Here is a 27,536-nt window from a genome sequence, read left to right on the forward strand (position 1 = left end):
ACTATACTTGTATCATCAGCAAAGAGAACTAACTATGCCTCTTCATGAATATAAAATGGCAAGTCAGTAATATATATTAAGAACAACAAAGGACCCCAAGACTGACCCTTGTGGAACCCCATTCTTGATAGTTCCCCAGTTTGAGGAATGTGCTGATCTTTGCATATTATGAGAACTGCTTATTTCAACTTTCTGCACTCTTCCAGTTAGGTACGAATTAAACCATTTGTGCACTGTCCCACTCATGCCACAATACTTGACCTTGTCTAGCAGAATTTCATGATTTACACAATCAAAAGCCTTTGAGAGATCACAAAAAATCCCAATGGGTAGTGTTTGGTTATTCAGATCATTCAAAATTTGATTGGTGAAAGCATATATGGCATTTTATGTTGAAAAACCTTTCTGGAAACCAAACTGACATTTTGTTAGTACTTCATTTGTACAGATATATGAAGCTACTCTTGAGTACATTACTTTCTCAAAAAATTTGGATAATGCTGTTAGAAGGGAGATTGGACGGTAATTGTGGACATCAGATCTATCCCCCTTTTTATGCAAAGGCTATCAGGCATATTTCAGTCTATCAGGGAAAATGCCCTGTTCCAGAGAGCTATTACACAGGTGGCTGAGAATCTTACTTATCTGTTGAGAACAAGCTTTTAGTATTTTGCTGGAAATGCCATCAATTCCATGTGAGTTTTTGCTTTTAAGCAAGTTTATTATTTTCTTAATTTCAGAGGGAGAAGTGGGTGAGATTTCAATTGTATCAAATTGCATAGGTATGGCCTCTTCCATTAACAGCCTAGCACCTTCTAATGAACATCTGGATCCTACTATATCCACAACATTTAGAAAATGATTATTAAAAATATTTTCAACTTCTGACTTTTTGTTCGTAAAGTTTTCATTCAATTTGATGGTAATACTGTATTCCTGTGCTCTTGGTTGACCTGTTTCTCTTTTAGTAATATTCCAAATTGTTTTAATTTTATTATCAGAGTTGCTGATTTCAGACATGATACACATACTTCTGGATTTTTTAATAACTTTTCTTAATATAACACAGTAGTTTTTATAATGTTTGATAGTTTCTGGGTCACTACTCTTTCTTGCTGTCAGATACATTTCCCTTTTCCGGTTACAAGATATTTTTATACGCTTAGTAAGCCATGGTTTGTTACAAGGTTTCTTATGAGTATATTTAACTCTTTTCTTGGGGAAGCAGTTTTCAAATGCATTTACAAAAATGTCATGAATAAATTATATTTTAAATTGGCATCAGGTTCACGGTACACCTCATTCCAGTCTAACTGCTGTAGGCTTTCCCTGAAATTTGCAATTGTTAAATCGTTGACTGAACATACTACTTTGGAGGACTGTTTAGAATTGCTGAATGGAGCTATGTCATATATTGTAACTAGCTGTGCACCATGATCAGAAAGACCATTCTCAACGGGCTGAGCATTTATCTGGTTAAACTTATCTTGGTCTATAAAGAAGTTATCTATCAGTGAGCTGCTATCCTTTACCACCCGAGTAGGAAAATCAATAACAGGTGTCAAATTGAAAGAAACGAGTAATACTTCAAGGTCATTTTTTCGTATTACCCTCTTTCAGAGAATCTACATTGAAGTCCCCACAAATAATAATTTGCTTGCCCCCGTCTGACAGATAGCACAACAAGGAGTCCAAATTTTTCAGAAATAGATGAAAATTTCCTGATGGGGACCTATATACAGTTACAATTATAAATGTGCCTTTATTTAATTTAAGCTCACAGGCACATGCTTCTGTATGTTTCTCTACACAAAACTTTTTTGTTTCTATACTTTTTGCACAATGATAACTTTTGACATATATGGCAACTCCTCCTTTCTCCATATTTTCTCTCATTACATGTGCAGAGAGCTTATATCCACTTACATTTACCTTATCCATATCAGTAACAATGTGATGCTCAGACAGCCATAGTATATCTATTTCATCCTCAGCTTCTAAATCTTCTAAACAAACCAGAAGCTCATCTATTTTATTCTTTAAACTCCCAATATTTTGATGAAATATTCTTACATTATTTTTAATTATACTTTTATGAGAACCTTTCCTTATTCTAACATTTGCAGTACTCTCCTGTCTGAGTTTCTCATTGTGCTTAGGCCTAGTTCCTAGACCAGTGGTCACATGGTGTTCAGAGAGGCAGATTATGTCAACTGGGTTGGGTGACTTTAATTCATCAATGCAATTACCTAGGACTGAGATACAACTTGGTGGAGATAAAATTTCTGGTGATTGGTGAAAATTTATAATTGACAGCTGTGATTGGTGATCCAATGTGCTAGAATTGTGCTGTTTAATTTCTTTCCTAAACTGAAGATTTGATTCAATCCTGACCTCTCGTAGAACTTGACATCTTTCTGTCATACCTATCCTAAAAAAGGTGCTGCTCCAACACCTGTAACCACTGGTATTTTACCATTCATGGCAGTGCCCCCCCCCCCTTAAATTTCCTGCTATTACCCCACCCAGTTTCCCCTTCCCTTTCCTGTTGAGAAGTAGGCCGTGCCTGGTATAGTCCCACCTACTGAGATAATCAACAGGAACCACACCAATATGAGCCCCCGCACCTGACCCAAGCAGCCGTTCCAACTCCAAATTAACTCTCCCAACAGAAGACTTCAAATGAGGCCGGTCATGGCATCTCAGAAGAGATACATATTCAACATTGGTGTGTCTCGATGCCGATGCAATCTTTACCAGGTCATACTACCTTACAGCATAAATTTTGAACAATGCATTTGTGAACTGTCTCGGCACTGTATGCAGCACTCTCCCAATTCCTTCCCCCCTCCCCCATGTCTAAACCTCTGCTAACCTCTCTCCCTTTCCACCACCACCTTTTTGTGCATCCTCCCCTACCCGCTCCCCACTTCTATCTACCCAGGCAACTGCTTTCAATAATAAATATTCAGCAATCAGTCTCGCTGATACTCCATGCGTGTGCCTGTGTGTGTGTGTGTGTGTGTGTGTGTGTGTGTGTGTGTGTGTGTGTGTGTGTGTGTGTGTGTGTGTGTGTGTGTAGTCTTACTAGAAAAAGTGTAAGAGCTTGAAGGGTAGTGTTAACTGGTTTCTGTTTCATATTTCTATGTGCGATGTGCCAGTCCTTTATAGTCAAGTGGTTGCGTTTCACTTATTTTATGCATTTTCCGATCCAGGAATTGCTGTTATTGATCTACAAACAAGGGAAAGGTAAGTGAAGTAGTTGTGTTTATACAAAATAATAATTTTTAGCAGGGCAAGTGAAACCATAGTAGATTAAATAAAGGGAAACTGGAGCATAAGAGTTGGATGATAAATAACCCCTCCTACTGACATACCTCTGTTTTCCTTCATTTCAGCTACTAGTTTCACTTGCCCTGTGAAAACTTTTTTTCTTTTTTATAGCAAAATGCTTCATTTACCTGCCTAATCTCACTTGTATATCTTATCTATGTGGAATACTGGACCTATTGAACGCAAAATTATTTTTTGCGCCACTCACTTGGAACATGTCACCAATGATTATTGTTCAGTTTATTTTTTCCTCAGAAAAATTCATGTAATTAATTGTCAAGTTCAAGTTCATTATTTAATGTGTCACACATTTTATCAAAGTTCTATAGTTTTTCGTAGCATTTTCACTGAAATAATTCTGCTCATCTTAAGTCATAGTTGTCATCTTTGGAAATGAACTGAGACACTCTGTATGTGCTCTAGTTTAAAATCTTTGATCCTACAAAAATTTCACAGCTACACATATTCCTCTTTGTACCTGATGATGGCATAACACCCGAAAACTGGTTTGTAAAAGAGAGAGAGAGAGAGAGAGAGAGAGAGAGAGAGAGAGAGAGAGAGAGAGAGAGAGAGAGAGAGAGAGATTACACCATTGTCTTGTGTTTTCATCCATAAGATCCACCAGATCAGGAATAACAATACCAACAGCCTGGCTCTTGTAAAGAACAGGCAAAAAAAATTTTTATATTTGTAATTTATATTTTCAATTAATGTAAAGCAAATTGGAATATCAACTTAATTCTGTTACCCCTTACTATGTAAGTCTGTAATAGGACCATCCCCATTTGTCAGTCACAATGTTGTGCCTTAGAAATTAATAATTTTTATGAACCTTCCCTTCCTCATTAAGATTTTTCTTCCCATATCCAGTCGTTCTAGAGGGGCACGCATGCCAATCAACAGCCTTCAAATTGATGGACCAGTGTCTGAGGCCAGTACAGAATCCTAAGGATGCAGCATAGCCTAACACTCTTTTGGTAACCCATCCAAAGCTGTGGCAGAGAGACATCATACCTGCAGAGACTCCCTTGTGACATCACTCTCTTGCATTTTAGTTCTGTGCCAGGGCAGCTGACTTAGGCTGTCCGTCCCTGCCTCTCTCGTACTTAAGCTGTGCGACAGAACAGATATGTTTAGGAGTGGGATTAAAATTTTGGATGCAAGAATATTCTAGAAAGCCAAGACCTGGAGCAGAGGAAGCTGCTGGACACTGAAATGGGGAGACATCATGCCAGCCTTCGCCTGGACGATTGAGATGTTACATCAGACTAAGTGCACAGACAGACCGGAACAGTTACAGCAAGTAACCACTCTGGTGACTTAAGCCAGTTTAGCACCTGGCCACGTTCAGAAAGATGCCAATACCTTACCAAATATGCCCAACGTGAGGGGCTTTGCCACAATATACTAATGCACCACCGTCATGCAGTTGGCAGGTAGCATCACATTTAAGCCCAATCCCACTGTCATTCATCAGTTGTCGTGGACCATGATGTGCAGTCAGTCCACGACGCTCCACCCCATGCAGATGATGCAGCAGCTGCTGCCGCCTTTGCCGCCATGAGCTACTGCTCAGCAGCCAAGGGGCTAGCATTCCCAGCCCAGTGGAATCGATGGCTATCCATTGTGTACGTTGTTAAGAAAGTAGCATTGCAATTCATCAATGCCTTCCTCGATCGTTGTACCTCCTGCTTCACAAGCAGCATGCCACAACCCACTACCTGCTGTTTTTATACTTTCTTATCGACACTGATTGGGGGGGGGGGGGAATCACAACACCTAGAGGGAGTTGTGCGACATGAACGAAAGTTGATAGGCATGTTTCCACGTCTGAAAGATAATATCTGATCAAATTTCGTTTGAGTTGTGTAAGAGTGGCACCACTATAAAGATGCAAATCAGGTTTGCTTTAAATACAAGCTGTAACAGTCATGAGCAATACTCACCTTGGAGATTGGGTGTGGCGCAAGTTGCTGTTAGTCAATAATTCCTTTAAGGCGACAGAGACCTCATTATCATCAGCTCACTGAATTTGAAAAAGGTCATCTAATAGGGCTATGAGTAGCTGGATGTTACTTCCAGAATATTGCAGAAAGACATGGCAGGAATGTCGCTAGTGCACACTATTGCTGGCAGCAATGGTCACGAGAGAGTACGGTCGCAAGAAGATACGGCTCCAGATGGCCGTGGGGCACTACTGAGAGGGAAGATCGTTGTGTTCAGTGTATAGCTCTGGCTAATCATACTGCATCTGCAGCAGCAGTTGGTACCACAGTGAGAAAATGAACTGTTACCAATTGGTTACTTCACAGACACCCTGTAGCGTGTATACACTAACCCCAAACAACCACCATTTGTGACTTCAGTGGTGTCCAGCAAGAGCTCATTGAGAGGCAGGGTAGAGGCCTGTTGAGGTGTGTGTGTGTGTGTGTGTGTGTGTGTGTGTGTGTGTGGGGGGGGGGGGGGGATTTCAATAATGTGCGCTGTTGTGGTTATCCCATGCACCCTGACTGCAGATTTGTATGCGTGTCAGGTGATTTGACCAGCTGTACTGCCATTCACGAACAGCGTTCAGGGAGTGTTTTCCAAGAGGGTAATACTCGCCACATACCGCTGACAAAAGACATCTGTACAGCACAGTGCATGCTCGTTTGCATGCTGGCTTCAACATTCTAGTAGTTACACCAGTTATTAATGTACCAGAATTTCATATTTGGGATGGCTTCTCTCGCACTTACATTAACCTGTGATCTTGTAATGTTAATCACTGAAGTATGTTAGCTAGACAAATATAGTCCCAAAATTTCATTCCTCTACATTAATTATTTTTGGTGTCACAGTTTCATTTTTCTGTCAGTGTGTATGTTAAGTGAACCATGCAATGGTTCTTATCAATACCCGAGGAGAGCGGCAAATTACTATGTTGCTGCACACTGACATGATGGCCTTCACTGTAGCCCGATAGGACACATGTGAAGACAAAAGTTGGGATTTTAACACCGCACAGTGGGTACGAGGGGGGGAGGGGGTGTCTTCACTGATCCTGCACTAGATTTTTTAGTATACAATGTGTGGAAGAGTGTAGGTGTGCCATGCATTGCAGTGGATGGGTTTTACCCTCTGTTTATTGGGGTGTGGTGCACCAAGAGGAAAGTTTTTATCAAACAGTTTTGTCTGGCAGCGTGTCACATTGTTGCACTGAAGTTTTGTGCTAGCCAAGGTTTAAACTTGCCTATTGGTTACTGAGACATATGCGCTGGTGATACACAGCGACATCATCTGTGCAGCAAGACTCAGTTGGATCTGGTGAATCTTTATATGTTAATCTGAGCCAGTGCATTTTGTTCTGTGGGAGGCCCATTTTGATTGTACTGTCCCTGTTCATGCTTTGGCACTATTAGAAGTATTTCAGTTGAACATGGTTTTAAGTGGCTTTTCTTGTCAAAAATCAGTTTGCATTCCAATTAGTTTGTAGAAGTCTATTAATGGAAAGTATGAGCTAACTAGGCACTGATGTTACATAAACTGAAGATATTTGCGCCTTCAGAGTGTGAAGTTGAGTGTACTGCCAAACACAGCTTCATTAGTAATTATGCTTGGCAATCATTTCATGTTTTTATGTCCATGGAGTCATTATATTCCTTGTATATTCAAGTGTATAGGATGTGTGCAACTTTCCTTTCTGTGTGTTTTAGTTAAGTGGCCCACTGACACTAGTGGTACTTTTAACTTGTACAGTGCACACACATGAAATGTACAGGCCTGAGCTTACTTGGTGTGTTGACTGGGTGCCTTGGTACAGAGGATCATATTAGGAATTCTTATTTGTTTTGAAACCTGTCTGTCTGTCAACCTTGCTAATAATCAAGTATTTAAAGCTGTGGCTGAAGTGTGTTACATTATTCTATTATTGGTTCAAGCTGTAACATTAATGGTCAAGATCTTTAATATAATTTTTTTATTTAGTTTCAATTGATGGTTCATTCAGAGTGCTTTGGTTTACCTGTATGAAATTAACTGCAATATGTTTTTTAGAAGATAGCCCACAATTTTCTTTGTGGAGACCTCTGGAAACTAAAAATTACCACTATATTAAAATCTTACTCTACTCCAGTCCAGTACCTACCATTCCACTGCTACATTCAGTTGCCACCATGGTAAACAGACTTCAACACATCAGTTCAATCCAATGAAGACATTGCTATCCCTCACTGTAAGTGACGATGAATTACTGGAGATACTGAATGGAATTAACAGTTCCCGAGCACATAACGTAGAGTAAATGAAATAAAGGGTAAAGAGAAGTAGCAGAAATGAGAGTACTGATAAAATTAACATCAGAATTGAAGATAAAGTAGATGAAGGGAAGGAAATTTGATACCATGGAAGCAAACTAACGTATGGCAGACATTGCAAGGAGGACAACAAAAGCACAGTAGCACAGGCAAAGAGAGCATTCTTCGCCAAGGGAAGTCTACTAGTATCAAGCCTTGGCTATAATCTGCAGAAGAAATTTCTGAGAATGTACTTTTGGAGCACAATACTGTATCGTTGTGAATTGTGGCCTGTGGGTAAACTGAAAAATAAGATAAACAAACCACACGAGATGTTTGTGGTGCAGAAGAACGTTGAAAAATTGGACGGGCAGATAATGTAAGGAATGAGGTGGTTCTCCACAGAATTGGTGCAGACAGAAGTATGTAGAAACATTGAAAAAATGGATAACAGGATATGTGTTGAGACATTAGGGATTAACTTTACATTGTATTAAAGGGAGCAGTAGGGTGTAAAATCAGTAGGGAGAACCAGAGATTGGAACATTATGTACAAGTGCTACTGTGAGACAAAGGTTGGCACATGCGAGGAAGTTGCAATGGGTCATATCACGCCCTTCCAAAGACTGATGAGAAAAATAAAGAAATAAAATTGAATTTATCCGTGTCTCTATTGTTCTGAATTTTAACTAAAATATTTTCCTTTCAAATATCTTAATTTTGGGCACCCATCCCACTAGCCTATGGGACTATCCTTGCTGAAGGGTCCCATTGTAAACTGAATCACAGCAATAAATGCAGATATTTTCATTGTATTTGTGACACTCAACCACCTCTGACAACCACATTTCCCAATCCACCCATTCCCCACTCGGCATATTATACAGTAAGCAGTGCTATGGGCACGTAGAACAAATAAAGAAGCTACTGAGAAAAGAGAGAGATACTGACCACAACTGGAGGTTGACTTTGGTGTTCTGGTCATACTGCAGTGTCTTCAGGGCGAAGTCTGCTCCGATGGTAATCTTGTAGTTGGATGAGAATTTGCCTGTGAAGAAACAGAAATATCACTAATTACAAATTTTACTTTCGTACTATGTTTTTGGCAACTGTTAGAAGTACTAAAGCAGACAGTAGTTTTAACGCCTGATCAAAGTGGTGCACTCATGAGAATTTGTTTGAACTCTGGTGTGATTAAAGTTTCAACTCTAGCATCTGGTCAGAAAGAGGAGAGGTGGTACCATACAGTTTCTATTCACCATCCCTAAACTGTATCCCAAACTGCTGTACAGTGTTCCATGGAGTGAAACTTCAGAAGAAGTCAGTCCAGCAGGTGGGTGTTTTAAGTTTGGTGGTTCAATAGGTGCTCTTTGCAAGGAGTAGACTGTGTGTTGAGTACCTATAAATACAATAAATTCCCAGTTGTAGATTAAAAAATTGTGGAAGTGTTAAGAGAAATGCTTTTAAAGGACTATTGTTCAAATTATATTACTCTATGGGCCATGCGGTTTGAGGTGACATGTCACGGATTGCACGGCACGGCCCCTCCCGCCGGAGGTTCGAGTACTCCATCAGGCAAGGGTGTGTGTGTGTTCTTACTAGCGTAAGTTAGTCTTGGGAGCGATGACCTCAGCAGTTTGGTCCCTTAGGAATTCACACACATTTGAACACAATACTCTATAAGGAAAATTTCTGACAATGATGGAGAGAAATTTACAAAAATTAACAGTGTTGGAAAATGAATTAATGAGGCACAGTTAGTGAATATCAGTGTTACAAAGGAAGACTAGCAAAGACATAAAAAGAATAAAGGGAGTAAAACAAGATATGCTTCAAACGTGAAGGGACAAAGAATGAAACAGTATAGGATTATATTAGATATACTTTTTGTTCCACTGATCAATAGTATTGTGGCTTTTCTGAATATAGTGACTGACCACGCACAGAAAACTCCAACTTATTATGATCAAGCACTTCTATTAAGGTTTGTATAATTACACAAAACACAAGAAAAACAATACAGAAAAGCACAACATGGACATCATAACCCAAGTCCATGAGAACAATCCAAAGCACAAGTCCCCAAAGACCATTTATTCTGCACTTTGCAGGTGGCAGTTACTGGCAGACAATGGTCGTCACAGTGCTGTCCACAAGTGCTGAGGAGATGACAGATGCCGTGTGTATGAATGCATGTAAGCTTTTCTGTAGCTGAAGGACAACTTTACTGATCTATCCTAACTGATACCGAAGAACACGCAGCATATATTTACAAAAAGGAGATCTGTTCATGTTCCTTCTACAGATCATATCCAAAATGGCCTTCATGGATACGGACTAGGTCAAACAAATATTACCATTTAATTCTACTACGTAATTTGTCAATTTAGTAGAAAATCCTTAAGGCTTCTCTTCATTTGTAGCTAAGAGTCTTTGACAAAGTCATTATGACCCAGTGGCGGGTGCGAGCACCTTGGAAACAGCAACCTTGTTGGCTGTTTGTGTGTTTCTGTCATGTGCGCCTAGGGAAAGTGGCTGAAGGATGGTGGAACCACGAGTATAGATGTTCACAGCCTGTTGTAGAATGTGAAGGTCAGACGCTTGCCAATTCTGTAGAGCAGAATAAGCAAAGACCTGACAACAGAGTACAATGCTAATGCAGGCTTGAGTATTTCAGAGTGCACAGTTTAGCAAATACTGTTAAAAATGGAGCTACACAGCAGATGACCTCTACGTGTTTCCACGTTAATGATGACATTATCAGTTAATGATTGCTGTGAGTAGGGTTTATTGAAATTGGGCTGTGGTTCAACAGAGGCATGTCACCCAGTTGGATGAACCCTGTTTGTTCCTCCCCCCCCCCCCCCCCCCCACCCCCCTCTCCACCAAGTCAACGCTTTGCATCCAGATATGCCGTCATCCTGGTAAGCGGCTGCTTGGAACATACATTGCACCACAGACACAGGACATTTGTAGCAGCTTTATGCTATTGGGGACATTCTCCTGTTCTTCCATGGGAACATTATTATTATTATTATTATTATTATTATTATTATTATTATTATTATTATTATTATTTCTTTCCTTTCTCAGACGTTATGTCTGGTTAAAAATGGAAAGTGATGCGGACCTTGATCAAGCGTGACTTCCTTTTAACTGTATGGTATATGTTACGTTGCATTTAGGAACTTTCGGGTAATTGAACATGTATCAATAATTACAGATTTCTGTAGTTGTACATATACGTTTGGGTGTAGCTGTATTGTGTTGATGTACTGGTGGATATTGTGTGGTATGACTCCTGTAGTTGATAGTATAATTGGTATAATGTCAACTTTATCCTGATGCCACATGTCGTTGACTTCCTCAATTTTTTCTCCTGTTTTCTTCTGTATATTTGTTGTATCGAGTTGGATATTTCGATTAGTTGTGTTAATTTCCTCTTTTTATTTGTGAGTATGATGTCAGGTTTGTTATGTGGTGGTGTTTTATCTGTTATAATGGTTCTGTTCCAGTATAATTTGTATTCATCATTCTCCAGTACATTTTGTGGTGCATACTTTATTAGTTTATGTTGTATGGCAAGTTGTTGATGCATTATTTTTGCTACATTGTCATGTCTTCTGGGGTATTCTGAATTTGCTAGTATTGTACATCCGCTTGTGATGTGATCTACTGTTTCTATTTGTTGATTGCAAAGTCTGCATTTATCTGTTGTGGTATTGGGATCTTTAATAATATGCTTGCTGTAATATCTGGTGTTTATTGTTTGATCCTGTATTGCAATCATGAATCCTTCTGTCTCACTGTATATATTGCCTTTTCTTAGCCATGTGTTGGATGCGTCTTGATCGATGTGTGGCTGTGTTAGGTGATACGGGTGCTTGCCATGTAGTGTTTTATTTTTACAATTTACTTTCTTCATATCTGTTTATGTTATGTGATCTAAAGGGTTGTAGAAGTGGTTATGAAATTGCAATGCTGTAACCGATGTATTTATACGAGTGATTGCTTTGTGTATTTTGCCAGTTTCTGCTCGTTCTAGAAAGAATTTTCTTAAATTGTCTACCTGTCCATAATGTAGGTTTTTTATGTCAATAAATCCCCTTCCTCCTTTCTTCCTGTTTAATGTGAATCTTTCTGTTGCTGAATGTATGTGATGTATTCTATATTTGTGGCACTGTGATCTTGTAAGTGTATTGAGTGCTTCTAGGTCTGTGTTACTCCATTTCACTACTCCAAATGAATAGGTCAATATTGGTATAGCATAAGTATTTATAGCTTTTGTCTTGTTTCTTGCTGTCAATTCTGTTGTCAGTATTTTTGTTAGTCTTTGTCTATATTTTTCTTTTAGTTCTTCTTTATTATTTGTATTATCTATTCCTATTTTTTGCCTGTATCCTAGATATTTATAGGCATCTGTTTTTTTCCATCACTTCTATGCAGTCGATGTGGTTATCCAATAAGTTATCTTTTTGTTTAGTGTGTTTTCCCTTGACTATGCTATTTTTCTTACATTTGTCTGTTACTATTATTATTGTCTTCACTTTCTGAGACGTTAAGTCCGGTTAAAAATGGAGTGACGCGGACTTTGATCAAGCGTCACTTCCTTTTAACTGTACGGTATGTGTTATATTGCATTTAGGAACTTTCGGGTAATTGAACATGTATCAATAATTACGGATTTCTGTAGCTGTATATATATGTTTGGATGTAGCTGTATTGCATTGATGTAGTGGTGGATATTGTGTGGTATGACTCCTGTAGTTGATAGTATAATTGGTATGATGTCAACTTTATCCTGATGCCACATGTCTTTGACTTCCTCAGCCAGTTGGATGTATTTTTCAATTTTTTTTCCTGTTTTCTTTTGTATATTTGTTGTATTGGGTATGGATATTTCGATTAGTTGTGTTAATTTCTTCTTTTTATTGGTGAGTATGATGTCAGGTTTGTTATGTGGCGTTGTTTTATCTGTTATAATGGTTCTGTTCCAGTATAATTTGTATTCATCATTCTCCAGTACATTTTGTGGTGTATACTTGTATGTAGGAACGTGTTGTTTTAAAAGTTTATGTTGTAAGGCAAGCTGTTGATGTATTATTTTTGCGACATTGTCATGTCTTCTGGGGTATTCTGTATTTGCTAGTATTGTACATCCGCTTGTGATGTGATCTACTGTTTCTATTTGTTGTTTACAAAGTCTGCATTTATCCGTTGTGGTATTGGGATCTTTAATAATATGCTTGCTGTAATACCTAGTGTTTATTGTTTGATCCTGTATTGCAATCATGAATCCTTCTGTCTCACTGTATATATTACCTTTTCTTAGCCATGTGTTGGATGCGTCTTGATCGATGTGTGGCTGTGTTAGATGATACGGGTGCTTGCCATGTAGTGTTTTCTTTTTCCAATTTACTTTCTTCATGTCTGTTGATGTTATGTGATCTAAAGGGTTGTAGAAGTGGTTATGAAATTGCAGTGGTGTAGCCGATGTATTTATATGAGTGATTGCCTTGTGTATTTTGCTAGTTTCTGCTCGTTCTAGAAAGAATTTTCTTAAATTGTCTACCTGTCCATAATGTAGGTTTTTTATGTCAATAAATCCCCTTCCTCCTTCCTTTCTGCTTAATGTGAATCTTTCTGTTGCTGAATGTATGTGATGTATTCTATATTTGTGGCATTGTGATCGTGTAAGTGTATTGAGTGCTTCTAGGTCTGTGTTACTCCATTTCACTACTCCAAATGAGTAGGTCAATATTAGTATGGCATAGGTATTTATAGCTTTTGTCTTGTTTCTTGCTGTCAATTCTGTTTTCAGTATTTTTGTTAGTCTTTGTCTATATTTTTCTTTTAGTTCTTCTTTGATATTTGTATTATCTATTCCTATTTTTTGTCTGTATCCTAGATATTTATAGGCATCCGTTTTTTCCATCGCTTCTATGCAGTCGCTGTGGTTATCCAATATATAATCTTCTTGTTTAATATGTTTTCCCTTGACTATGCTATTTTTCTTACATTTGTCTGTTCCAAAAGCCATACTTATATCATTGCTGAATCCTTCTGTTATCTTTAGTAATTGGTTGAGTTGTTGATTTGTTGCTGCCAGTAGTTTTAGATCATCCATGTATAGCAAATGTGTGATTTTGTGTGGGTATGTTCCAGTAATATTGTATCCATAATTTGTATTATTTAGCATGTTGGATAGTGGGTTCAGAGCAAGGCAGAACCAGAAAGGACTTAATGAGTCTCCTTGGTATATTCCACGCTTAATCTGTATTGGCTGTGATGTGATATTATTTGAATTTGTTTGGATATTAAGTGTGGTTTTCCAATTTTTCATTACTATGTTTAGGAACTGTATCAATTTAGGATCTACTTTGTATATTTCCATTATTTGTAGTAACCACGAGTGGGGTACACTATCAAAAGCTTTTTGGTAATCAATGTATGCGTAGTGTAGCGACCTTTGTTTAGTTTTAGCTTGATATGTCACCTCTGCATCTATTATCAGTTGCTCTTTACATCCTCGTGCTCCTTTGCAACAGCCTTTTTGTTCTTCATTTATAATTTTGTTTTGTGTTGTATGTGTCATTAATTTCTGTTTAATGACTGAAGTTAATATTTTGTATATTGTCGGTAGGCATGTTATGGGGCGATATTTAGCTGGGTTCACTGTGTCTGCTTGATCTTTAGGTTTCAGATATGTTATTCCATGTGTAAGTGTATCAGGGAATGTGTATGGGTCTGCAATGTAACTGTTAAATAATTTAGTTAGATGTGAATGTGTTGAGGTGAACTTCTTTAACCAGAAATTTGCTATTTTGTCATTTCCAGGGGCTTTCCAATTGTGAGTAGAATTAATTGCTTGGGTGACTTCATGTTGTAAAATTATCACTTCAGGCATTTGTGGTATCATCTTGTATGTGTCTGTTTCTGCTTTTATCCACCGTGCATGCCTGTTATGTTGTACCGGGTTTGACCATATGCTGCTCCAGAAGTGTTCCATGTCTGTTATGTTTTGTGGATTGTTTATTTTAATGTGTGTGTTATCTATTGTTTGGTAAAATTTCTTTTGGTTTGTGTTGAATGTTTGGTTTTGTTTCCTTCTATTTTCACTTTTTTTGTATCTTCTGAGTCGTTTGGCTAATGCTTGTAATTTCTGCTTCTTTTCGTCTAATTGCTCTGTCGCTTCTTGTTGTGAGATTTTACCCAACTTTTTTCATTTTTTTCCGAGATTTCATTTCTTATAAATTGTGTTAGCTGTCCGATGTCTTTTCTCAGTTTTTCTATTTTGATCTGTAGCCTGTGTTGCCATGCTGGTTTTGTGGGTTTCTTCTGTGTGTTGGGTGGTTCTGATCTCTGCCTAGTGTGTATATTTAGTGTAGTGAGTGCTCCTATATAAACAGTAGTTGTAACTCTTCCATAGTTGTGTTTTCATTTATTTTGTTGTGTATGATTGTGTTGATAGTTGTTATTGTTGTTTCGACTTGTGGGTTATTTGGTGGTCTACGCAAGAATGGTCTAATGTCTGTATTTGTGTCTTTGTATTCTATATATGTTAGCTGAAATTTTTCTTCTACACTCCTGGAAACGGAAAAAAGAATACATTGACACCGGTGTGTCAGACCCACCATACTTGCTCCGGACACTGCGAGAGGGCTGTACAAGCAATGATCACACGCACGGCATAGCGGACACACCAAGAACCGCGGTGTTGGCCGTCGAATGGCGCTAGCTGCGCAGCATTTGTACACCGCCGCCGTCAGTGTCAGCCAGTTTGCCGTGGCATACGGAGCTCCATCGCAGTCTTTAACACTGGTAGCATGCCACGACAGCGTGGACGTGAACCGTATGTGCAGTTGACGGACTTTGAGCGAGGGCGTATAGTGGGCATGCGGGAGGCCGGGTGGACGTACCGCCGAATTGCTCAACACGTGGGGCGTGAGGTCTCCACAGTACATCGATGTTGTTGCCAGTGGTCGGCGGAAGGTGCACATGCCCGTCGACCTGGGACCGGACCGCAGCGACGCACGGATGCACGCCAAGACCGTAGGATCCTACGCAGTGCCGTAGGGAACCGCACCGCCACTTCCCAGCAAATTAGGGACACTGTTGCTCCTGGGGTATCGGTGAGGACCATTCGCAACCGTCTCCATGAAGCTGGGCTACGGTCCCGCACACCGTTAGGCCGTCTTCCGCTCACGCCCCAACATCGTGCAGCCCGCTTCCAGTGGTGTCGCGACAGGTGTGAATGGAGGGACGAATGGAGATGTGTCGTCTTCAGCGATGAGAGTCGCTTCTGCCTTGGTGCCAATGATGGTCGTATGCGTGTTTGGCGCCGTGCAGGTGAGCGCCACAATCAGGACTGCATACGACCGAGGCACACAGGGCCAACACCCGGCATCATGGTGTGGGGAGCGATCTCCTACACTGGCCGTACACCACTGGTGATCGTCGAGGGGACACTGAATAGTGCACGGTACATCCAAACCGTCATCGAACCCATCGTTCTACCATTCCTAGACCGGCAAGGGAACTTGCTGTTCCAACAGGACAATGCACGTCCGCATGTATCCCGTGCAACCCAACGTGCTCTAGAAGGTGTAAGTCAACTACCCTGGCCAGCAAGATCTCCGGATCTGTCCCCCATTGAGCATGTTTGGGACTGGATGAAGCGTCGTCTCACGCGGTCTGCACGTCCAGCACGAACGCTGGTCCAACTGAGGCGCCAGGTGGAAATGGCATGGCAAGCCGTTCCACAGGACTACATCCAGCATCTCTGCGATCGTCTCCATGGGAGAATAGCAGCCTGCATTGCTGCGAAAGGTGGATGTACACTGTACTAGTGCCGACATTGTGCATGCTCTGTTGCCTGTGTCTATGTGCCTGTGGTTCTGTCAGTGTGATCATGTGATGTATCTGACCCCAGGAATGTGTCAATAAAGTCTCCCCTTCCTGGGACAATGAATTCACGGTGTTCTTATTTCAATTTCCAGGAGTGTATATCTAACATCTGTGTCACTTCGTGTTCTGTTTGTGCTTGTTCTGGTGGCTGTCTTAAGATTTCGTTTTCCTCTGATTGTTTAATTGGTGCATGTTGTTCTTTGTTTGTTTGCTCTGGGATGTTTGAGTCCATTACTGTATTTTCTTCTTCTTCTGATTGCACATTATTTTGTTCCAGTATTTGTTGTACTTGTTGTTTGATGTTTTCTAATTCTGACTGGGGTATCCTGTTATTTTTTTTGATTACACGGACCTGATCAGCTAATCGTTGTTCTGTTAAAAATTTTAATTCTGGGTATCTGGTAATAAATGTTGTGTATACTTGTGATCTGTATCCAGTTGTGTTGGTTCCTAGGTTTGTTGCTTGGTAATAACAGAACATGAGGTGTCGATTAACTTCATCTGACCATCTCATCCTCTGTCTTTGTTTTCCTTCTAGGGTGGTTGCAGGAAGCATATCCTGCAAAACACCTCTATTTGGATTTACATCATTTTCCAGTTGGCTAGCAGTGTCGTTACCATTGTGGGCGGGCATAGGGTTCAAGCGTCGTCCCCGACCACGACGGCGCTTGTCCGAGGCTCCTTTAGTTCTGTCCTGAACCAACTAATCACACTAAAAGGGGGGTTAGCCCTATTAGTGGTTTGTTCTTTTCGTCGCCTTTTACGACTGGCAGAACATACCGGAGGCCGATTCTTTTCCCGGGCCTCCACGGGGGCTATTATTATTATTATTATTATTATTATTATTATTATTATTATTATTAGCAGTAGTAGTAAACGAATGCACCATGACAGCTGTGGACCATGTGAATATTACTGCAGACCACCTGCATTCCTTCATGCCTTATGTCTTCCCCAAAGTGATAAACCTTGCAGCAGGATTACGTTCCATGCCACAAGGCCAGATCCTTGTCATGGAGGTTGGAGGAGCATGACAGTGAACTCACATAGATGTCTTGGCAATGGAATTCGCCTGATCTGAAGCCGACAGAAAACATCTGTAATGCTGTGCCGCATACCTGCTGAAACCCACAAAGGACTTGTCTAATGCATGCCATGCCATCCATTCCTAAGGTGGACCAACACGCCATTAAGGAGGCAGCCACGTTTTGGCTGCTCAGCTTATATTGTGTAATCAAATGTGCAGCTTACAACAGATGGTACTTTGATTCAATAATATTTGTGATTTTAAGCTCTATTACATTCACATATTGACTCTGCACGTCCCCTGTTCTCATTTTATTCTCATATTCTCTATGCAAGGTGCTCAATAGATCCTCAAGAATTGATGCTGTCCTCATTGGATACAGATTCTCTAAATTTGCCTTACAAAGAATGGTCGAAATCAACATCAATTTTGTTTTGTTTTGAAAACACTCATTTCTCTTCCCTTGGAATTTCTTTTAAAGTTTGTTCTTATGAACTGTTTTTACATGGGTAAGTCAATAAACATCCGCCACTTTTTTTATAACTTACTACAAGAAGAGCACAAATTTTTATTGATAGTTTTCAACATAGTCGCCCTGCTTTTCAGTGCACTTTGGTCCAACATTGCACAAGCTTTCCAGTACCTCCAAAAAATGGTTTTGGGTTTCACAGTAAGCCATGTACGCACTGCTTCCTTCAGCTGTTGATCGGAACTGAATCGATGGCCTCTTAAAATGTCTCCTATGATGATACATTTAGAAAATGTTTCACCTCCATTAGCATGACAGCCCAGTAGTCGCTGACAGATGTTCAAATGGCTCTGAGCACTATGGGACTCAACTGCTGAGGTCATTAGTCCCCTAGAACTTAGAACTAGTTAAACCTAACTAACCTAAGGACATCACAAACACCCATGCCCGGGGCAGGATTCGAACCTGCGACTGTAGCAGTCTTGCGGTTCCAGACTGCAGCGCCTTTAACCGCACGGCCACTTCGGCCGGCGACAGATGTTCATTTTGTTTGTTTGTTTGTTTGTTTTGTTTTCAGGGCGCAAAAACGACTGAGGTCATATGCGCCCCTGTCAAAACCGCAGCAAATTAAGATGAAGGAGTTAAAAGCGACTACACATTAAGCCCTGTCAACGAAGGGAAAGGCAGCTAAAACAAGACTTGGAGAAAGGTCCATAAATATGCCATAGAGACAACAGAGGTCTTGAAATAAAGATTAAATGTCCTTCACCATATTGCTACGACAGATAAAAAATAAAACGCGGTTGACAGCTCACGTGTCGTTCGCTAAAATGGACGATAAAGCAGACCACAAATAGAAATTAGAAAGTAAGCTGTTTGAAAAATGGGCATTCCATCAGGAAATGGCGAACTGTCAATGATTGATGACAATGGGCACAAAGTGGTGTGGGGATCAGTACTAAATGAATGATGATGATGGCTAAAAAGGCAGTGCCCAATACCCGACCTAACTAAAATGATCTCCTTGTGGTGAGATGGACAAGAGGAAGTCAGCCAAGCCGCTGGGAAAGGTTTAATTCCGTGTTGAAGGGAGCCAGTGGTGATGCCAAAGTGACACCACCTGCTGATGACAACACAGACATCACTGGAGGGAATGGAAAAACTAGCAGGCCAAGGTACAAGGACCGCAGCCTCGGTAGTAGCTTCAGTGGGCTCGTTTCCCTTCAGACCGAGGTGACCGGCGACCCACACAAACATCAGAGTGCCTCCATCAGGAGTAAGAGAAAGCATTCCTGGACCCGCTGCACTAAGGGATGGTCGGTGTACAGCACACAGAGGCTCTGAAGTGCACTGAGAGTTGGAGCAAATGACACAATTGAAAAGACTGTCACCTGATACAAAGCGAAGAGCTCCGCTGTAAATACTGAGCACTGTTCCGGAAGCCAATACCATAAATTGTCAATGCCAATGATGAAGGCACACCCAACCATGGTCAGTCCCACAGCCATTAGTGTACACAAAGGTACTATTGCGAAGGTCGAGAAACTTAATGGCGATAGAGCAAGTCTGAAGTAGTGTTCTTAGGAAGCGAATGAAGTTCAAAGTGAACACAGGCCACCGTATGAAGCCAAGGCAGTGAACGGCTCACATCCATTGGGAAAGTGACAGGTAGCATGAAGTTAAGCTGCTGGAGAAATAGCTGAAATTGAAGTCCAGGAGGTAACAGAGAAGAGGGATGTGTCCCATACTGGTGGTCAAAGGAGTCATCGAAGAAGGTGGCACAGAATGTGTGGCCAGGCATAGCAGACAAACAGCAATCATATCTGCTAAGGAGAACATCACAGCAGTATGACAGCCGTTGTTTGGCAGCTTCTGCATACAGAATCTCAACTGGGCTAATGTAAAAGGTACCAGTGGCCAAACGGGTGCCATGATGGTGGACTGCATTGATACTGCATAAGATGGACGGATGCATAAACGAAACACTCATAGTCTAGTTTCGAACGGACAAGAGATCAGCACCAACGGAGGAGGGTGATCTGATCCACTCCCCAGGAAGTACCACTGAGGACACGTAGGACATTGAGGAACTGGGTACAGCAGGTGGGCACGTAAGATATGTGAGGACCAAGAAAGTTTCCTATCGCACATGAGCCCCAGGAATTTTTTAGTTTCAGTGAACGGAAGAGCAACGTGCCCAAGATGTAAAGGTGGTGGAAGAAACCCAATCCACCACTAGAAATTCGTAGAGATGGTTTTGTCAGGAGATCGAATCTAAGGGCACTATGGATAACTAATGCACCATGTTAGGCGTCCATTCCCATATGGCCCGCACTTCTGTAAAATTTGGAAAGTGGCAGGTCAAACCATAAAATGGGACCTGAACTTATAGGGCCGAAAAGTGAGAGACTCCTGTTACTCGCCTCTTACAACAGGCAGGGATGCCTTGGGCCTATTCTAATCCCCGGACCCACAGGGGGGAAGAAGAGTATTGCCCAAGCCTCCCTCACTTGTTTCCAGGGGAAGAAGGCAAGGTGTTGGTGGGTGGAGCTCCAAATCTCCGCAAAATAGCGGTCCAATATGTTGGAGATAGCAGTAGGGTCCACTATGACATCACTGGATACTGTCAGGCTGGAAATTGGGGAATGGACCTTGGTCCCAGAGAGCATCGGAGGTTGGCCCACATGACGGAATGGTAAGTGGAACTATTAAAAGAACTAGTAAATAAAGTCCAGCTAGCTTTTTTGCAATCCCAAAGAATGCAACGACACCGCGCACGTAACTGTTTATAATGAATGCAGTTTGCCATTGTAGAATGACGGTTAAAAACGCGGAGAGCACATCACTGCACGCGAATCTCATTGCGCCACGCCTCAGTCAACCAAGAGACCAGGACATGGCGCAGTAAAGATAAAGTGTGAGGAATAGAACATTCTGCGGTCGTAAGGATAATGTTTGTAATCAGAACTGGGGAAATGTTGTTCATCGAAGGTCACGAAGGAGGAGCAAAGCCTCCAGTCAGCTTCAGAAAGCTGCCATTTGGGTGTGCACATGGGTGGGGTAGGAGTCAGCAAACGGACAGCACATAGGAAAGGGTCACTCGAGTATGTATCAGAGAGAACGGACCACTCGAGATGATGGGCAGTGCAAGAGGAGAGGTCCAAATGGGAATAGGAACGTGGGTGCTCCCCTATTAAGACAAAGGAGGTTAAATTGATCTAGGGCGCTGCAGTCATGGACTGTGCTGCTGGTCCCGGCAGAGGTTCAAGTCCTCCCTCGGGCATGGGTGTGTGTGTTTGTCCTTAGAATAATTTACGTTAAGTAGTGTGTAAGCTTAGGGACTGATGACCTTAGCAGTTGAGTCCCATAAGATTTCACACACATTTGAACATTTTTGGTTAAATTGATTAAGGTCAGCCAAGAGGGCATCTGACGGGTTCTCAAAGAGGCCCAAAGTGGGTGGTGTGCATTAAAGTCACTGAGCAGCAGAAAAGGGCTGAGGGATTTGCCCAATAAGCTGGAGGATGTCTGTCCTGGTGACATCAAATGATGGAGGGATGTAAATGGTACACACGGAAAAGGTGAATGTTCAAATGTGTGTGAATTCCTAATGGACCAAACTGCTGAGGTCATCGGTCCCTAGACTTGTGCGCTATTTGAACAATCTTTAACTTACGCTAAGGACAATACACACATGCCCAAGGGAAGACTCGAACCTCTGGTGGGAGGGGAAGAGGTGAAGTGAGGAAAGAAAATGCGGACTGCAACAGCTTGCAGCGGGGTGGTCAGGGAGATGGTTGGACTATGAATGTCATCCTGGATAAGCAGCATAACTGCCTCACGAGATGCTATGCCGTCCCGGTGGAGAGGTCAAAGCAGACCGGAAAGAAATGCAAGCGGTCAGAGCAGTCGTAAGGACGCAATTTTGTTTCCTGGAGGTAGAGAACAAGTGAACGCTGTGATTCCAAGAGCAGCCTTAATTCCTCCTTGTTGGAACTAAGGCCGCAATCGCCCCTTTGGAGGAGAGTCATGACAAGGATAGGGGAGTAGGGAAAAAATGAAGTGGTGTCACCTTGCCGGCTGCCGAGTGCCAGTCTTCGAAAACTCTTTGGTACAGGGCACAGAGGCTGGAGGATCCTGCCCCATGAGATCTACAGAGGCGCGGCATTCTCCCTCTGTTGATCTGCAGAGTCCGGGGCAGAAAAGTGGTTGGTGGTGCGCACCGGCGACATGGAGGTCGGCCGGGTGAGGGTATCACGTGGCAACACTGCTAAAGAGAATCTTCGAGTCAGTGAGGGAGAGGACCGTTTGCCTCTGTTTGATTTCTTGTAGCCTTTGTGGGTGACAGATGACGATTCAGATGTTTGTTGGCTGAAAGGACATAAAAAGTCTGCGGGAGTATTCCTTCTGTCCTTTCTGGCTTGTCTTTTATGTAGCAAGTAACTTCGCACCATGAAGCAAAATTTTGGTGGCTTGTTGCGCAGCTGGAGGAATGGGAGACAGAGGTGATACCGTGACATTGAGCGATTTTACAACTACATTGCTGAATCTGAGGTCGCATGTCCGTGTGGCCACGTCCTTCATGCGGCGGGATGTAGCAAGAACAGTATTGTACATGCCGGATGGTAAAATGCAGTGTTTCCAACTAGTCAACTACTTGCGAGCGACCGGGTAAGGCACTTTTTCCTTCACCCAGATCTCCTGGACGACTCCCTCATCAAGATATACAGGACAATCTCGGGAAGAGGCTGCACGGTCGCCATTGCAATTGATACACCAGGGAGGAGGAGGCAAACAATCGCCCTCGTGAGCATCCCTTCTACAGGCTACACACTTGGCCGGGGGTCAAAGGACAGACGATTGTGGTTGTAACGACGACACTAGTAGCAGCACATCGGAATTGGAATGTATGGTCAGACTGTGATAACTTCATAGCCTGCTTCGATCTTTGATGGAAGCACTGCTCTGCTAAACGTAAGAAAAAGAGTGTGTGTAGGCGCTAAGGACGGAGATACCGTTTCACATCACCCTATGAACTGCAATGATGCTCTGATCAGAGAGGTACGTTTGGATTTCTGCCTTGGTCAGACCATCAAACAGCCTAGTGTAAATACCACCACGTGAAGAATTCTGTTCAATGGGCCACGATACAAACAGGATAGCCATGGAGGAGTGAAGCTGCAAGCAGTTATGCTCGAGAATCAGAAGTAGTCACCAAAAGCGAAGTGCCAGGGCCGGCAATTACATCAACGCCTTCCTGAATAATAAACGGATTTACCATAGCAAAGAACTGACTGTCTTGAGTACGTGAGACCATGAGGAACTGTGGTGCAGCTGGAGGGTCTTTCAATCGTTAGCTTCATTCCGTTTACATTTAGTAGACATAGATTATGAAGATGACGACTGGCTCACTGCGAGAAAACTACCATGATTACCAGCATCTCCGATGACACGCTCCAACCAGCTGGGGCCCATCCCTTCAGAGGGGGTGCACCCATCTTAGGAGCTTTTTCACACCTGAGGTCACACCTCCCGAACACCTCACAGTGGGACAAATAGGCAATTTTGGAAGGTAACAGCGCCTGTACCAGGGGGTACATGCGAACCATACTTGTCGACCTGGGGCTCGGAATTATTCGTTACCCAGTCACCTATTGCACGTCGGACGCGAGGGCCGGCCTTCAGGAGTGCACAGGGAGGAAGAAGAAAAAGAGGAACCACAAACGCTGGAGCAGAGGAAGGATCAGAGAAGGGGAACGAAGAATAAAAAGGATGAAGAAACAGTAGAGAGATTGTTCTGATGTCAGGCTACTGAAAATGCAGAACACATTCCCAAATATATCCTAGATATGTTCCCCAAGGGAGGAGGAAAAGAATAGCAAGAGTATAGACTTGTACCATGGGTCCCTGTGGTAGCCAAGCACGAACCTGCCAAAGAGCGGTGAGCCCTTGGAAAGATTTTAATTTCATGCTCTTCGTCGAGTTGTTTTGTAATCCATCCCCCATTGTTTTTGTGAAAGTTGAGCCTATTACGCACGATTTTGTATGAAGAACCATTAATAATCTACGTAGGCCTATGGTTTGCCAAATCAACAGTCACTCGTCCATTTTTCAGAACCAAGGCGCGGACTTGTTCACTATTGGCTTCATATATGATCATAGCTGGACGCTACGCTCTTTCCTCGTACTCCATGCCGTTTGACCACTTCTGAACTGTTCATCCCATTGGCAAACACTTCACCAATACCACTTCGTCTTGAGCTGGAAGTCTTCTGTGAATTGCCGCTCCTGGTACACCTTGAGACCACAAATGACGAGTGAGGGAACGTTCTTCTATGGTACAAACACAAATTGTCGCGGCCATCTTTATGTCTCAACAGCGTAAAGCGGACTGATGAGATAATGATACAACCTACCACAGACGAAGAAAATAGTGCCATCTAGCGACTCCTGTGCACAAAAACAGTATAGCGAACCTGGAGATACTCACAGCAAAATTGCAGACCCTTATTGACTTTTCCCTCGTGTACTAGCAGCGCTTTTGTGCATTCTTGCTCTGCCGCCTTGTCTACTTGATAAGCACTACAACGTTGGGCAACATTGTTGGGCAACACTCTTAGTAATGGTTGAACTACTGTTTCATGTGCAGTTTCCATTACGGCTGGAACACACCTCCCCAGAACAAATCTTCCAGTCGCTTCCTCTACTACTGATTTCGCATGTCCATTCCGAATCCCTCTCTCTTTTGCCAACCGCTTCATCTCAGAGTAGCATTTGCACTCGATTTATTGGATGTATTTCTATCTCTCCTCCCCCACCGTTTTTACCTTCCAAAGCCCCCTGTAATAACATGGAAGTTATTCCCTGATGTATTAACCGAGGCCTTATCATCCTGTCCTTCTTGTCAGTGTTTTGCTTGTGTCCCTTTCTTCGCCAGTTCTGCGGGAAACTTCACGATTACTTAACAATTGGCCGGCTGGGGTGACCAAGCGGTTCTAGGCGCTACAGTCTGGAACCGCGCGACCACTACGGTCGTAGGTTCGAATCCTCCCTCGGGCATGGATGTGTGTGATGTCCTTAGGTTAGTTAGGTTTAAGTAGTTTTAAGTTCTAGGGGCCTGATGACCTCAGAAGTTAAGTCCCATAGTGCTCAGAGCCATTTGAATCATTTGAACTTATCAATTGACCTAATTTTCGACGTCCTTCCACAGCTCTACATCTCAAACTCTTCAGTTGTATTCTTTACCATCATATAAGACTTATTTTACTATTTTATTTTATTGCGAATTCCGTTGATCCTGATAGCAATGGAGTTGCAAGGATATGGATCGAGTCAGTATTTTTATAATGGTAACAATACAGCAGCACACACTATGGTTAATACATGACAAAACTCATTGTAACAACATGGGACACTAGAAGAAATAAAAATATTACATACATCAGAATTAACACTTTCACGTACACATTCAGATTAACAATATCAAAGTATTTGAGCAACAATCTAACATTACAGCAACAAATAGTTTCATTTACTTACACTGCATGGCTAACTCGTTCGTATAATAAAAACTTGCTGCTATGTGCTAAAAAATTCACTAATTGGATAGAGTGACTTTTGTATTAGGTATTCCTTCAGTTTGCTCTTGAACTTTGGTGTTTCAGGAGCAAGACTTTTGATGACACTGGGTAGAGCATTGTAAATTTTGATGTCTGTATAATTTACTCCTTTCTGTACAAGGGTATAGTTTGACTGGTTACTATGAAAGTCCTCTTTTGACCTCGTGTTGTGACCATGATATTCCCTATTGGTTTTGAAGAGAGGGATGTTTTTATTAATGAAACATACAAAGGAGTATATGTACTGAGATATCATTGTAAATATCCGTAGTTACCTAAACAGATTCCTGCATGAGTGCCTTGGTTGCACACCACTCTCTTCTGCGCATTGAAAACTTTTTCTGCCAAGGACTGGTTGCGCCAAAAGATTGTTCCGTAAGCCAAAAGTGCATGGAAATATCCGAAATAAGCAGCTCTTATGGCCTCCTTATGTGTGGTTGATGCGATTATGTGTAAGGCATATGTTGCAGAATGGAGCCTTTTTTCTAGATCTAGGATATGGATGGACCAATATAGCTTGCAGTCTATGTACACACCCAGGAACTTGGCTGAGTCGATTTGCTTTATTTGTTGTCCAATACAGTCTATATTTATTTCCCCCTGTTCCTTATGTGCCATGTGAAACTGTACATAACACAGATTCTCAGAATTTTCTTCCTCAGACTAAGGCGTGTGTGTGATACTAACGAATTTCTTTTGGTCTTTGCCTGTGATGGTCTGCTTTTTATATCCTGCTCGCTTCGTCCGTCATGTATTATTTTGCTTCCAATGTAGCAGAATTATTTACCCTCATCTACATGCTGTCCCCCGACCCCTTTGTTAACTTTATCGCTAGCCTCACTTCTGCAACTCTTTATTACTTCAGCCTTTATCCGTTTACTCTGAATCCATATTCTGTACTCATTACTCTGAAGCGCAAATTCCATGGGATAGCGATATGCGGATATGAAAATGGCGGCAGTCTCGCGTATACAAGATATAAAAGGGCAACAGATTGACAAAGCCGTCATTTGTAGACAGGTAATTCATGTGAAAAGGTGTCTGATGTGATTATGGCCGCACAACACGACTTAACAGACACTGAATGCGGAATGGTAGTTGGAGCTAGACACATGAGACGTTTTGGAAATCGTTAGCGAATTCTCTATTCCGAGATCCACCTGTCAAGAGTTAGCCAAGGACAACACCTTTCAGGCCCTCACCATTGATAACGCAGTGGCCGATAGCCTTCATTTAACGACCAAGAGCAGTGGGGTTTGCGTAGAGTTGTCAGTGCTGACAAGCAGTTCAAATGGCTCTGAGCAATATGGGACTTAACATCTGAGGTTATCAGTCCCCTAGAACTTAGAACTACTTAAACCTAACTAACCTAAGGACATCGCACACATCCATGCCCGAGGCAGGATTCGAACCTGCGACCGTAGCGGTCGCGCGGTTCCAGACTGATGCGCCTAGAACCGCTCGGCCACCATCGGTCGGCTGACAAGCAGTGCTGGGTGAAATAGCCCGATAGAAAATGATACAAATAAAGTCTTTGGAAAAGTTATTAATTGGTTTTCTGCGAATGGGCTTGCTCTGAACTTTGAAAAAACACAGTACATCCAATTTTCTGCTGCAAAAAGTATAATTCATTCAATAAACATAACACATCAAAATAATGAGAAGCGCGTGACTGCGTGTGAGATCGCTCTCTAAGTTTTCATCTATTTTTAGTTTTCAGATATATATTTTAACTGTTTTTGTGATAATATTTACTATATAAGTGACTTATTAGTGGTTTCTTCATTCACCTCTGCATTTCGTGTGTTGTGGCCTGATATTTGTGAGTGTTTCGTATCGAGCAACTTAACCTCTTACCCGTGTTTACATTCCGCGCTGACCAGTTGCAGCTGTAGCGGCGCATCGAA

General features: G+C 41.9%; 1 protein-coding gene across 1 annotated transcript in view; it reads right to left on the reverse strand.

Annotated features, from left to right (window-relative positions):
• LOC124550700 (ras-related protein Rab-32-like) overlaps positions 1-27,536 on the reverse strand; it is a 381,369-nt gene that overhangs the window by 46,679 nt on the left and 307,154 nt on the right. Inside the window, exon 3 of the mRNA XM_047125423.1 lies at positions 8,559-8,655. Within this exon, the coding sequence (XP_046981379.1) occupies positions 8,559-8,655 (97 nt within the window). The remainder of the gene's footprint in view (positions 1-8,558; positions 8,656-27,536) is intronic.

The sequence above is a fragment of the Schistocerca americana genome, chromosome 9, assembly GCF_021461395.2.
Source record: "Schistocerca americana isolate TAMUIC-IGC-003095 chromosome 9, iqSchAmer2.1, whole genome shotgun sequence".
Classification (NCBI taxonomy): domain Eukaryota; kingdom Metazoa; phylum Arthropoda; class Insecta; order Orthoptera; family Acrididae; genus Schistocerca; species Schistocerca americana.